This window comes from Chamaea fasciata, unplaced genomic scaffold, assembly GCF_029207755.1.
Source record: "Chamaea fasciata isolate MVZ Bird 193981 ecotype frontalis unplaced genomic scaffold, bChaFas1.0.hap1 SCAF_3, whole genome shotgun sequence".
NCBI lineage: Eukaryota > Metazoa > Chordata > Aves > Passeriformes > Sylviidae > Chamaea > Chamaea fasciata.
The window spans coordinates 56714507-56729635 of record NW_027094088.1 but is presented as its reverse complement, the minus strand read 5'-3'; the positions used below and the strand labels follow the sequence as shown (position 1 = coordinate 56729635).

At 40.5% G+C, this 15129-nt stretch overlaps 1 protein-coding gene across 2 annotated transcripts in view; it reads left to right on the top strand.

The window, feature by feature from the left end:
- The window catches only part of PPP1R14C (protein phosphatase 1 regulatory inhibitor subunit 14C), a 51232-nt gene that overhangs the window by 29688 nt on the left and 6415 nt on the right, over nucleotides 1-15129 (top strand). Inside the window, exons 2-3 of one of the 2 annotated variants that reach the window (XM_066180469.1) lie at nucleotides 9816-9899; nucleotides 11260-11292. In XM_066180469.1, coding sequence (XP_066036566.1) covers nucleotides 9816-9899; nucleotides 11260-11292 — 117 coding nt within the window. The remainder of the gene's footprint in view (nucleotides 1-9815; nucleotides 9900-11259; nucleotides 11293-15129) is intronic. The other variant, XM_066180470.1, reaches the window with a different exon arrangement.

Here is a 15129-nt window from a genome sequence, read left to right as displayed (position 1 = left end):
AGCCAATTTTAGTTACTCAGAGGTGGATGCTTTATGGCAGGGGTTCTGAGCAAGTGCTTCCTAAACAGCTGCTCATACAAGAACTACTGTGTATGGACAGACTAGAGTCAGCACTGTGACCCCTGACTAGTGTTTCAGTCACCCATTCAAGCAACAGATAAATACCAAACTAAAAATAACAAGTCCAGGGCCAAGCATGAGTATTTTTGGTCACCTACATAATAGGCTCTTTTGAAAACTTGTTAAAACACAGGATACCAACAAACTGATTTGATTAAAAAAACCCAAGTAGTGTGTGTGTGTGCATTTGTTTTACCTTTATAAAATTCCATTTAGCAGTTAATTAGAGGAAAAATACCCCTGTTGATTCTTTGCAAATTACTTCCTTAGCTTCCATATAATCATAAATAAATTTTTAAAAAAAGCCTGAGAGGGAAGAAATCTTGAACAGAAGTGGGGAGAAGAAAAGTAAAAGGATCTGTTATTTAAAGTAAAAGGATCTGTTATTTATCTTTCTTGGCCAAGGCACCTGCACAAGCCTCCAGTGCTGTTCATGGAGTTGCAGGCTGCATCAAACACTGTATGAGTTACCTCCCTGCTGCTGATGGGAGAATGCAGCCAGTGAAATGTGGCAGCCAGCCCAGGCATCTAAATAAAGAGGAATGGTCTTCTGAAAGAGCACAGAAAGCATTCCTTCCAGCAAGAAAACTTGATGGGTGTGCTAGTGACCAACAGTAGGCAGTGTGTCTGCTAGGCAAGCATGACCTCAACTGAGTTGGCAGAGTTCTAAGTGCAATAAAACTTAGTTTTTCTCCTAACACACTATTCTTTCAATAGCAGCTTTGTGGCCCTGCTAGCAAGCAGGCTGGAGAACTGTGGAAAGAGAGGAACCAAGATTTCTTCTTCTGCAGAGGCATTCCATTTTCATATGGTCTATATAAACTCAAAGGCAACTCTGACAGTAGTGGTCACATTGATGCTGAAGTGTAAAGTGAATTTTAATGGCTAGTTTGCCCAGACTTTTTAAAGAGAGCCCCTGATCTGCATTTGAAAATCCCATTGCCACCAATCCTGGGTGTAGGTAGCCCGAATCTACATTGAAACAGCTTGTGTAAATTGTGATGCTTCATCTGTGGCAAGTTGCTAATATTATAAGGCTCTACCCTCAAGTTGATATAGCAATGCTTTTTTAACTGCTTGCTCTGTTGTTGTTTGGGAAATGGTACCATGTTTTATTTGGACTTTGTGTTGGCATAACTGTGTGGCACTGAGGCAGTTTTGTTTCTATATATGGAGTTGTTCTCAGAAACTGGCCCTGCCTCCCCTTCCCTGAGTAACTTCAGTAAGGGTTTTGGCAGTGCTTGTATGTGTCTCTCTCTGCTTTTGCTTAATTTCCCCTTTCTCCTCCTTCAGCTGACTTTTTGACACAGTTGGCTGCCTTATTTTTCCCTCACTCCTTATACAGGTTGAAATGTTACGCTGACCATGTTGTGATGTAGGACCTAACAGCTGACTTAAACTTGGTGCCTGTAAGTGTAAGGAGTTTATCTGGGGGGAAGTCCCGGTGTGTTGCCATTGTCTTTCTGCACTCTACCCTTCTAATTGAAGGAAATGCAAAACTGCAGTAGCATCTGCAAAGACAGCAGCTGACTCTGTGTTGGATGTCAGTGCATGGAGGCTTGTGTTCTGGGGGAGGGTGAAGATATTCAGGGAAGCTGGGTGGGGAGACCTGTCCTCTGGATGTGGATGTCCTTTCCCTATCCTCTTTCACAAGGACTTGCTCATAAAGGGCACTTTCACAGGAGTTGCATTGAGGGATTGATGTTCTTATCTCTGCTCAAAACCCTGATCCCTCCTTGATGATAGAAGGACCCCACCTGGAGTAAGGGCACAAGAGGCTTGTGTCCTTTTGTATCACCTGAGTGCCAGGATTGTGATGTTACCATTTTTGTGTATTTGCATGCTATTTTACAGTAAAAACTTTAGGGTGCATTTGCTGCTTTAGAGGGACTGACTCTTTGAATGGAACTTGTAATTGGAATAGCATCTGTCTGTTTCATCTGCTCTACTGTCACTTGAGCCAAGAGGGGAGGCTGATCTATGACGGTGCCAGCTTGAGACAAACAACAATGGTTCACAGTGTCTGAGGCAAGAGAGAGCCAGCTTTGGTAATGAGATGGAAGAACTTGGCTTGAGTGGGTGATCTTCCCCTGATTATTAAAAATATCAGTTGTTAATTGCCTTTAATGAGGTTCACAACTAGAATTTAAGTGTTTTAAATGTACTGTATATCCAGTGCCATGTTAATATATTTTTCACTTCCACTTGAAGTCTGAAGTTGCAGCTGTACCTAACTGCTGGCATGTACATGGACATTAAGATGCTTTTATACTTGAGGGATTCCCAGAAATTTTCCAATGTTTAACACCAGGGTTTTTTTATTTGTAATTGTTTCTAAGTAAGGAAGTTCGAACTGTTCTTGACTATTGTTAAGTAACATTAACGTACAGGATTGGTGTTCCAGTTGCCCTAGGGTGGTATCCTTATATAGGGTTTGTCCTGCTTGAGATCATTCTGTTCTGAATTCCTTCTTCCTTCCCACCACCCAAACTCAAACCCCACAAATCTGTGACCCTCATTACTTACTTTTTCTAGACAACTTGCAAAAGTACTAATTGACAAGTCATGTACCATAGCTCACAGAGGGAGCATGTCCCTGTTGTTTGACTCTAAATCTCTAAATTTTTCATTATGTAGATAGATGAAATCAACACTTTGTGTCCGTCTTTTTTCTGTAAGGAACATACTGCTCAAACTCATCTCCTAACTATATGACAGGAAAACATAATGGAGATGGTGATGGTTATGGAGGAGACCAAGAATTCCTAACAGTGCTCTTTCAGGGAAGGCTGATTAGGCTGTGGGATAAGGCATGCTTTTTCAATTATCCAAGGAGTATGGTGGTATCCTTTTAACATATAATCCTATGCTTTTCCTTATAGTGTGTGTCTGGCTGGGAGGAACACACCTAACTTGCATACTGGCCTGGATCTGGGATGCTGTTAGGTTATGCTTTAGATCTTGGAGCTTGAGAGTGCTTCCTGTTCCCTGGGTTTAGACGTGAATCTCCAAGATATTTCCTAGTTGAGATTTCCTTGTAATATTATGTATACTTCCTAATATAAACTTGGGGCTTTTTCCCACTTATCTGCTAACCAACACAGGGTAAATTGGCAGATCCAGACAGGCTTTTTAAAAGGTATTTCTTTCTTCTCTGAGCCAGGTGGTTGTGGGCAAGCTTTGGTCTGGAAATCTAATTGCTGTGATAATAAACTATGGCACTTGAATATAAATGCTCTGCCAACAGGGTTTGTTCTCTTGGTTTGCAAGCTGCCCTAATGCAGCGATGTTTTCTGAACCATGCAGTTTGTGCACTGGCTGAGCAAGCTGTGCTCCAGCTGTGCCTGCCTGTGTAAACACCATCACTGTGTGTTTTAAGTGTCTGTCCATCTTTCTCACCTTTTCTGCAGCTTTGTTTCATCCTCTATATTGCTAGACTTTGCAGATTCCTAGGTAAGCTCCCCCTCTGGTTTACAGCAAGGTTTGTAGTCCTCCATGCAGAGCTACGTAAGCACTGTTCTTGGCATTACTCTTGAATTAACAACTGGTGAGCACTTAAAATGTTGAACTAGTCCAAATTTAAATAATCTGAGCTGAGGAGGTTCACAGTATGTGCCTGCCTCAGCTGGAATATCTTGGAAAGCTTTTTAGGTAAGACTTCAGTTATTTCTAATGTTAAGACTACAATCAGGAAATAAAAGTGGTTTTCCACATTGCTTGAGGACTTTCAACAGCAGAGTTGAAACTCTGGTACGTGTGATCTTGGAAATTTAGGAGGGACCAGATTTGCTGTGCGTTGGAGATTCCTGTGGCCAGTTTATGAAAATGTTCTCAGTTTAATCAGGGAACTCCCCTCCTCTTTCGCTTGTGCTTGTCATGTGCCTGAACTTGTTGAAGTTTGGCAATAAGCTCAAAGATGGTCATATGTGAACAAGCTTGCTCTGTGGGGAACTAGAAGAGGCTGGGCTCTTGCAGTTTCGTCTTGGCAGGGAGCCCTCATCACGGTGCCTGGCAGCTGAGTTGCTCCTTTTTCTGCTTCCAGCAGTCCTTTCTCTGGCCCTCAGTTACAAAGAAAGGGTACAAAGGATGGATATAGAAACAAATACCCAAAAAGATAGGAGCAGGGGTGATCGGATTTTGCAGGAAACGAGATGTTGAAATAAAAGCTGAGGACTACATTTTTAAGAACAGGGGCAGAGGGCAATGTGTACTTGAGGATAAAAGTTAGACTGTTGTTCTGCAGACCAAGAACTGTACGTAGAGCTCAGAAGACCTTGCCGTGCTTTACCAGCAACTTCGGGGGCCCTTGAGTTTGCAAAGTGTTACCTCCCTCTAGTGGTGTGTGCACAAGGCTATGGACTGTTGGCTCCGGGGTGAGGGTACACCAGATCTTGACCAAATAGATAAAACACCATGTCCTTGACTTTTATCCAGCCCTCCATACCATGTTATGTAGATGTAGATGCATTTGGTGCACCAGTGGGATACTGGGCAGCTTGCAGAAGCCATTCTGTTGACAGGTGTGCACTTAGTGTCCCTCCTTTGTTGTGAATTTAACTGGATCCACGTGATGTCAGACTTGAGGACAGGCTCAGCATAGAGGAGATTTCTGTTAAAGATCCATACTGCCACAGATAAATTATGATTATTCATAAACAGTAGGACTGTTTTATTTACTGAAAATGAGTGGAGAAATCTGGTAAGTTTGTCTTGAATGTCTCTGCACTTTTGTTCAATAAACAAGGGTGACAGAGGAAGATAGATTTGCTGTTGGTGGAAGAGGCTGTTGCTCTGGTTAAAATTGGGTACAACACGGGTTTTTCTACCTCTCAGTTGGAGCCAAGACAGAATGGCCTGTGCTCAGGAGTATGGGGCCTCGGTCTCTGTATTGCCTTTGAGATTCCACCTTCAGTGTCTGGTTGCTGATAAGTGCCTGATGGGGGAGAAAATAATATGTAACTGCATGCTAAAAGTGTTATCATACTGGAAGCAGCGTCCTAAATGTGTTCACTGATTATCAGCAGTACAAACTAATATTCACTGTTGCATGAACTGCTTCACCTGGACCAAAAGAAATGACAGCTAATTTTTTTTTTTTTCATGTCTAACATTAGATCAGCATGTCTGCTCTGGCATTACTGCTCTGAATATTTTAGGATTGGAGAAAACATGCTGTCATTTAGTAATTGGGTTCTACCACTGAGGATTCTTGTTCTTACTGCAAATTTCATGAACCGTAGCACTTTCCTCTTGCTGTCTTCAGCATCCTTTCCTAATCTTCTATTCCTCATACCAATCAATAGACAGAGCAGTCTTTTTGTCTTGCAAATAGCTTTATTTTAGCTCTGTATTTTGACTCTGCACTTAACTAGGATTGGCTTTAAATAAAAAAGAGCTTTCTTTAATTCTGAATTAATAATTTTTGATCATTTAAACTATTATTTTTTTTGTTTTCACTTTTATCCACTTTTGCCCTCATGCATAAGTGCCCCCAAACAGCTGAATGCTTTGAAACAAGAAGCATGTAAGTTTTTCTTTTTGTTTCCTAAAAATTACTGTTTGGTCATATTCATTACCTGGACTAAGTGGAATCCATTCAAAATCCCACCAGGTTAGATATGCAACCAGTGACTTCTAGTCCTGGTAATTTATGTTTTTTTTAATTTATTATCCTGAGACTTCTACCCCTGTCTTGCAGTGCCATCAATATTTGCAGATGAACTGGTTTAGAGTTACCTTTATTAGATGCCTGTTCTCAAATAAATAAATATTTTCATATATTAAATGGATATTTCCAGAAAAAATGGTCCTATTTTCTAGTTTGGTTTTGATCACTTCCTGGCAATCTTCCAGGACTCCTAGAGAAATCCCTGATTCATACAATCTGAAAGTTTCATATGTCTGAACTGTATGGTCATCTTTCCTTCCTTTTCCTTAATTTTTCTCTTGTTATCCTTTCCTGCTGTTTCCAAACTCACTTTACAAATGATGGCCTTAACTTTTCATGCTGTGTTTAGCTTTTCCTTTCTTTCCCAGATTGAAAATCTAAAGTAAAAATCAAACAAGCCTATATAATTATTTTCCAGCACGGCAGATGTGACGATGCACAGTGAGTGACAGTGAGGGTGTGGGATAATAGGTTAATTTGCCAGTTGGATTTATAGTGGGAAATTATCCATAGGGCTACCATTGTCCTTTAAATTTGAAAGCCTCCAATAAATGTTTAATTAGTGGATACTTGGAATGATGTCAGACCTGCTTTACTGTACTGGTGGTGCTGTCTTCAGGGTCAGCAGACTGGAGTATGCAAGTGTTAAGGTGCCCCTGCAAAATCCAGCCCTTTGGCCTAGGCTGCTGTGGGAGTTGTGTTTGAAGACCTTTCTCTAGTCTCAGTAATGGATGTTCACCTGTTTGTTTCATTCACCACTGCCAGCTGGAGAGGTTGTAATGTCTTAAACTGCTACAGCTATTTACTACTTAATGCACATCTGTGCCCAAGGTCTTTTACCAGTAGCCTGCAAAGAATTCATGCAACCTAATGAGTAATGGGGCTGTCTTTCAGTGCAAGATTGAATTTAAGTTGTATTCAATGTCATGGAAGTTGTCTTTGGTATTTTCTGACTTTTGAATGAGTAAGCAGAAATCAACTCATATTCTGCCTACATTGTCAATGCAGACTGCAGAGGGTGCTTAAAAGGAGAGTGTCCATCCTTCTCTCCCCAAAGAGTTTCAGTTGATAGATGTTTTGCACCCAGAACCCCCACATCCCTTCTATTTTAGCTTTTCTGGGGGCTGCTCCCTGTCAGCATGCTGCTAGTGGTTTCTTGCCCCCCCCCCCCCCCCCCCATCATCTGCTGTTTGCATCACTTTGTCTCCTTCTTACTGGAGCAGAACTGGTGGCAGTGTTTGGGGTTTTTTTGCACAGCCTCATGACAGTAACAAGACCCTTCAAATACCATCCTTTGGCTATTCACAGACCCTTACAGGCTTGGCCCAGCCAGTCTTTATCTAGCTACTGAATTGTAATTGGAGCAGCCAAACTAATCTCACCAATAAAATCTGTCAAACAGAAGGCATGACTTCATCTTTCCTCCCTCTGTCATTACAGCTGTTACGGAGTGGTCAGGCTCCCAACCTAAGGGCATGTTTTTCATGCCAAACATAAAACTTTTCAGATCATGCAGGCAGAGTAGTTCAGATAGAGAAAAGCTGTTTTGATTGTTTGTTCATTCAGCTAAAAATAAGGGCAAGAGTTATGTTTTTGGGCTTCCCCCTCCATTTGTGTTGTGTAAAATTCAAATCTGCTGTGAAGTGAAGAAGATACACAGGATCTTTTCCAGAAAATGTAACTTAATTGAACGCCATTGTGGCAGGTAAAATTATAGTTCCTTGTTTCAGAAATAATGTAATTTATTTTTGTTATCACTTTCTGTGATGTACAGGAGCTGTGTTACCTCTTATACCAAAGTTTCAATGAACTCCTGGTGCAATTGTCCTCTGAATTGATGGCACTGTGAACCTTGAAGATGTAGGAGAAAATTAATTTGAAGAAGATAAGAGGGAAGAGGGATAGAAGCAAGGATTTCTTCCACTCAACTGGTGCCATTTAGAGTAAAGCTAACCTTTCAGGAGCACTCAACTTCAATGAAGTGTGATCACAAAAAAGCATTATATACCTTCTAGGCAATTTACCCTCAATGCTGCTTTTCAACGTTGTTTCAGTTTTCTAGAACGCCGCTCCAAGAGACAAGAGTTCAAAATGTGTATCTGACAAAATATTCAATGTGCTGAACAACACTTGTGAATGCAGACATATGCACAATGGCTATTTACACAGTTCAATGGATGCGTGTTTTGATAAGTTTACAATATTAGCAGTAACTCCAGGCACCCTGTCTTCACAGTATTTAGGCTGAGCTGCTTAGATAAAATGTTCAGGAGGTTTACTACCTATGTGGGGAATTTCTGGTTCTTGGTGTGATATGCAAACTAGCATAGAGTTGGGATAGTAAGCTTCTAAGTAACTGTAGCACTGTTATGGATTATTCTTTATTCTTTCCAATTCTGATGGCTTTTACTGAATACATGGCCTATGGAACACTTCTCTTCCTCTTGTTTAAATTGCTGGTGAATCTGTTGCAGTGGGTTAGAAACTCCCATGTTGCCAGATTGTATTACAGTAATTGGTATCTTTAATTCATCTCAGCAAATGTCCATGCTTCCTTTCTGACCAGGCTATTTGGGCAAAGGGTGTTCTTTGTGTATTTTTTTTCATTTGATTTAACTGCACTGTAGTGTCCCTGCACACTTTCCTTCAGAGGCAGGGAATGGGAAACTTAGTCATCCAACTCCTGTCCTTCTTCCTCACACTCAAAGTGATGTTGAACACTTGACATTTCAGCTGGAGTTTGATACAGATAGTTGTTTGCCACTTTGGTGCTTAACTTTGCTTAGATTAACTTGAACTAACTTATTTTTATTGCTAATGTTTGGACTAGCTAGTTTGGACTATCCAGTAGAAGAATAATTTTGGTATTACCTGAGGCAGTTGCTCTTGGAGCTGTTAAATTATTTCACAGTTGCTGAAACTTGCTGGAACCACCACATTTTTGTTAAAATGATTCTTTAAAGAATCTTGAAAAGTGCTGGTGAGACATAAGAAGGCAGAAGCTGCTGCTGTGATCTTCCTCCTTCATCCTGACTTAAATCTACCCTCCCCTTTGGAGGCCTTCAGGTCACTGTTTCCATTAGGTAGGTGCCAAAGTGGTGCAATATCAGTGAGTTGATTAATGGCAGTGTACTTGTGGGAGAGGAGAGTCTTGCAGTGCCCATGTGTTGGCTTATATGGGGAAGGGGCAACTGAGGAGCTGTGTGCCATGGCACTGAGGCTGCTGTCCTGGCTGGACTTGGTGTGGGAGAGTGGCTGAGACCAGAGTTTTGTGTATGCAGCAGGGAGCTGCTTAACAATTTTGATGACACAATGTATGAAGTGGCCAGCAGAATGTTTTTTGCCTACCTGAAAATGAAATAAATGGTGATATCTGTGGATGATAAATTCTCATTGGGATTCTAGAGCTTAGGGGTCCTTCAAAATGTATGGACTGCTGCTTTGATTCAGGGAATAAGGGCTCTGATGTTTTGGTGATGCAAAGAGAGAAAGTGTGTGGGTAGAGGAGGTTTAAGAAAAAAATCTCTAATGCACTCTATGCCTTTGATTTTGTGCTTCACTGAAGGTACTGAAAATCTTAGTTCTTCTGATGGAGCATGTATGTCATCCTTGTAAGCCAACTTTACACAAGGGAGATCTTCCACAGTGTTACCAAGAAAAGCAGCCTGATCAAAAATACTTTCAAAACAATTTTGTGGCTTTCTGCAGTTGTTATCTACTTCCTCTTCCTTCTACTTTTTGTTCTTCATCCTCTTGCCCAGTACTGTGAGAATAGCATGACTTGTCATGCTGGCCATGAGTTAGTAACATGTCCGGGCTGTGAACAAAGGTTTGCTTAAGTGCTGTCACCTTCTGTGAGGCTGGAACTTGGCCTGATGCTGGCCTGGGAGCAAGGAATCAAGCCACCATCCCTTATTGATTTCCTTGTCTGGCTCCAGGAGGATGGGTTTATGTGCTATCACTAGGCTGCTTTTGGGGTTAGTTAGAAGATAGCTCTATGGACTAAGTGGGCATTTTTGCATTTCAGGAAGAAGAAATGCCAGAGGTAGAAATTGACATTGATGACCTTCTTGATGCAGCCAATGAAGAGGAGAGAGCTCTCAAATTACAGGTAATACTATTTTATTGTTTTAAATCAGAAGTTGGCTCAAGTAATGCTTCTGGATCGATATCTTGTGTTTGATTGAATCTACTGTAAATGTAGAATTAGAATGGAGAGTTTCCTAGGTCTAGTCTAGCATAGTCTACCAGACTATTCAAAGGTAATCAAAATACTTTGAGATAAAAAAATTTTGGAAGGTATGTGATAACACTAGTAAATAAAAGTTCAACGAACCCAGTAATAGAGGGAAATATGCTAAGCCAAATTTGCCTCATTCCAGTTTGTACAAGTATATAAAATAAAGAACAGAAAACATAGGAAAATGAAGAACAGCACATAGAAAAAGCCATATGACTGAGAGTCAGTTATGATGACCGGATAGTTTCTGTGATGCACTTCAGCAGTAGAAATGTGCATACGTGTGTATACAGACCAGAAAACTTCCCTTGTGCTTAGACTATTGGGAACTATTTCTGTCTATACCAGATAGAAATTGGAAGCCATCAAAAAGTTCAAAGAAAGGGTAAGATGGTCAGGAACAGGAATTAGTAGGAAAATTCAAAAGCTATCTGCTGAAATTACACAGTTTAAACGTCTTTCTAAATCTCTGAATCTTGTGTGAGGTAGGAGTTAATAGATGGAAAAATGAGGGGGGGAAGAAAAGAAACATCATTGCCTTAATATATCTCTCTCTAAATCAATATATAAAACCAATATGAAATGTCTCCATTTATAACCTCTTGAGATGCACTAAGAAAAGGAAAACTGTTCCTGAGTTGTGCCTTGCCCTCATCTTGCTTCTGGGAGGTGACTAATGTGGTGCTTCGATGCAGCAGATCTCATTTTAGTGCCTTTTAGCACCTTTTTCCTGGTGCCCACTGGCCAGCCACAGAGACATGGGGCATGGCCCCAGGCTCTTTGCTCAGCATTCATAAATAGCTTTGCTGCTTCTGCCTAAACTAGCTACAGCAGCCCCCTGCTAGGAATGCCCTGCTAGGACTAACTAATGTCTCTATTTCTGCATTGCAAAGGCTCTCATGTCCTCACAGAAAGCTGCCTTTCACATGTCTGTTCCTGGGAGAAAAGTTCTTGGATTCTCCTCCTTGTCTCAGTTTTTCTTGGAGACAGGGATTTTGTAACTTCCTACGTGGAGAAAGAAGCCATTATTTCTCTCCTGGTACAAATCATTCTGATCCATGTAGGGAGCAAAGGTGACTTGTATAACTCTGGGTTTTCAGTAACATCTTCATTCAGTGATTCCTGTTCTTATTCCTTTTCTTTCTCCCCTCCCTTTCCAGGTTTTATACCATATTGTTTATGTTCACTATTACTCTGTATGGATACTGACACTTTCATATTTTGCTTCTAGGAAACTCTTGTAGATTGCTACAAACCAACAGAGGTAAAAGACTTTTTTAAAATGCTATTAACCTGTGGAAACAGTAGTTATGTTCAAGCTAAAGTAACTTTATTTTTATTGTTATGATAAAGTAACTAGATGAATATTCATGGCTAGCTGATAGACTTGGAGTTTTATATCCTGAAATTGTTTGTGCCTGTCACTTAGCTACAGTAGGAATGTGATTGTACCCTGTGGAGGAACCGTTGGTCATTCCCACTGAACTATCAATATTGTTTGCTGTAATGTCCTTACTGACTATACTGACTCTTAAAGCTACCATGTTATAAGAAAGTGATATATAGTTCTCATCAGGTGGCTAAAATATTTGCATGTTGGACTGTGCTCTTCACAGTGAAATCACTTAATCTAGGACAGTAAAATTTATTCTGAGAACTATTATGCAAATATATAGCTCAGTTAATTGTTTGTGTGAATGGACTTGAATAAAATTGTGGGATACCCTGTACTAGCAGGATTTAGCTACTCAGCTTTCAACTTGTGTATCTATTAATGTGTCCAGTGCCAATATAGCCTGCTTTTCATATAGTAATGTGTGCTTACTAGGAAGAGTAAATATTGTAAAAAACCCCTTGGACTCATTGTAAAAATCAAAAGTCTAGGTCATGGGTCAGTTTGTTAGTTCCTTTTATAGAGTCAGTTCTTTCCCAGAAGTGGCTGCTGCACAGTATTTAATAGAGGGGTTGCCTTACAGGATTCCTCTTGTCAGAGACCTTTTAGCTGTGCATGACTAGAAGCCAGGTGTTTGGTTTTGAAACAAGGCTACAAATAGGTTGGTTCTTCTGTAATATCTGCAGCTGTAGCCACATAAACTGGTGGGGCTTAAGGATAGTCAGACTATCAGGAAGAATTGCTGGCGTGGTTGAATAGGCACTTCACAGTCCATGAGATTTTCTTCAAGGCTTTTCCATTATTATGGATTCCTATGGTAGATTGGGAAGATTCTCCAGAAATGCTGTTATGGTTGCTGGTGCAAACATTTTAACAGTGCAGGGAATTGACCCAGAAAGACTCACCTGATAACAGAGTTTGTTGTGTGTTGCATCTTGGTTGCCTCCCATTATGGAGATGCCATAATGCCAAGTCTTCAGCTGCCTCACTGTAGCAATGCTACACCACAGATGACCCTGTCAGCCTTCTCCAAGCAAGTGCTGTTGAACCTTGGTGGCTCTTCTTAAGATAGATATGAAGATGGATACAGCATAGGGAGCCTGACATGGCTCTTGTCAGAGGCTGGTAAGAGAAAGCTCAAGTCATGACTAGAGTGGAAGGACAGGTTGCCAAGAGCTTAACAGTCACTCATGTGCTGACCTCTTATCTCTGTCTTATCTGAAGGCAGATATCAAATAATAACTCTTCTTCCTTCCTCATTAAACATGTCATATGAATGACTTCTTTTAGCTGCAAAGTTTGACCCAATGCAAGGACAGAATTCAGGGAGCTGATAAGGGTACATGACAGATGTCAGCAAGTGTTCCACTGGAAACCTTGGTTGTACAGGAGAGATTTGTGCCATACTGGTAAATTAAGTTGGTGTGGTAGTTCAGAGGAAACAACATCCTGGACACATGTCCTTGTCTGCCCTCAAGGAGCCTGGATCAAGGTGAGATTTTAATATTGAACGGGTGACTTGTGTCTTCAGGCTTCTGTGGATGGGGTGGAGGCAGCTGCCTTATCTAGGAGAATATCCATCTTCCTTTATAATCTTCAGAGATAGCCAAGTTGAGAGGGTAGGGTACTTAATCCACTTACTCTACAGCTACCTGAAAGGAGGCTGTAGACAAGTGGGATTGGCCTCTTCTCCCAGTAACTAGTGACAGGAGAAGAGGACAGCCTCAAGCTATGGCAAGGGAGTTTAGGGTAGACATTAGAAATAAATTCTTCACAAAAGGGTTGATAGATACTGGAATGGGCTGCCCAAGAGATTGTGGAATCACCACCATGGAGGTGTTCAAGAAAAGTACTTCATGGTCTAGTTGACAAGGTGGTGTTTGGTCATAATTTGGACTCAGTCTCAGAGCCTTTTCCAACTTAACTGATTCTGTGGTTCTGTGAGGACAGTTTCCAAAATGAGTCACATCCCAGGACTATTTTATAATAGTAACTTTTCTTCATCTATGGCATGATAAGCCCAGTAATACTCCATGACTGCTAGCTTAGGCCACTTAAAAATAGTGATTTTTGTCCTGCCATGTGTGGACTAAGAGCCTTTTCGGTGGCCTAAACTTGCCATATGAGGATCCACACCTTGTCTAGAAAATCTGCAATCCTTTTATATTTGCAGTCATTCAAAACTATTGAGGTAGTTGGCTTGTGAAAAAGATTTTTAGAAGATTTGTGGATAATGGGTATGAGCTAATGGAATTTCTCCTGACCAATTCAATACAGTCTCTCAAGTGCACTAGGGGTCTTATCATCAAGAGTTATACAATTCGCAAAAAGTAGTAATCCCTAATTGGGGAGAAAGTTATGTAATATGATAGCCCTGTTATTTAGAACATTAGGAAAAATGGTGCAGGCAGAAAGCTTAATAACTCTGAGTTCTTACCCAACTGTTTAAAAAACCCTCTAAACCTGAAAATGTATGTCTTAAGTCAGTTTTGCTTAGTATCTTCCATTTAGACTTAAGGAAGGTCTGAGGAACTTTTGTATGTATCCTGGATTGACTTTTCATCAGAGGAAGCTGAGTTATCCAGGTCACTTAAAAGATGGAAACGAGTTCCCAGCCTCTTTAATAATTTGGCCAAAGATAATAGCTGACAGTAACTTATGAGGAACTTTTACAAAACCTTTATTTCTAAGGGAAGTATAGCTAGACTTTTGGATGTGCTTTAAAATATTAAAAGCTTTTCTTAAGTAGTGCTTTTGGCTGTTTTAATTTGTATGGAAATAAGCTTAATGTGGAACCTTTATGTAAAAACTTATTATGTACACAAACTTAAAAGTATATGACATCTGCTAATCAGTGTCATAATCAAATTTTGGATCTGAACTTTCGTAATTGAAGAGGAGCAGGGAGCAGCATGCTCTTCCTGCATCATCTGTGTGTCAGAGCAGTCAGTTCTTCATACAGTCCCACACTTCACCTGTGGAAAATCCCACTCTGACCTTTGTCGAGTTGCTCTTTCTGTTCTGTCTGGTGTTCTCTGTCATCATCTGATGGTGGAGGATCTTAATGTTAGCAGTGAATATAAAAAATTTAAATACTACCTGCAGTCTTGATGCTAATGTTTAGATACTTCACAGTACTCTTATTTAGGATAGGATGCCTGTTGTGATTGTGAAATGAGTGAGGTTTTTTCAAGGTATGTATTTTTAAGAAGGGTGACTAAGTCTGTATTGCTGTTATCTCTGCCACTGGTAAAAGCAAGGCCACTCATTTAGACTGGGCATTGGAGAAAATCTGAAATATTTGTGGCTGATGTGAATTAGAGCTTCCACTAGTGGGACTGCCAATGTAATGACAGGAGAAATGACAAGGAAACTCTTAAACTACTTTGGGAGAGAAATCCAGTGAGTGGGCAGTTTTTATGCTTACTCCAAAAGATGCAGCTGAGCAACAACACAAGGTCTGCAGATAATGAGTGTTTGAAGAGAACTGGATAAATTAGATTTGCTGTTTATTTACTTCTTTCTTTTTTTTTTATAGAAACATAGAAAGCTTAAGATGAATGCGCTGGAGATCTCTCCCATTCAGGCAGGATCTATTTCATTAGTACAGTTCTTCACTTAGTGCAAAATGGGAGAAAAAGGAGATGAAGTTGTATCATTAAAGAAAGTTGCATTCTGGAAACCTGTAATAGTAATTTTCAATGTGGT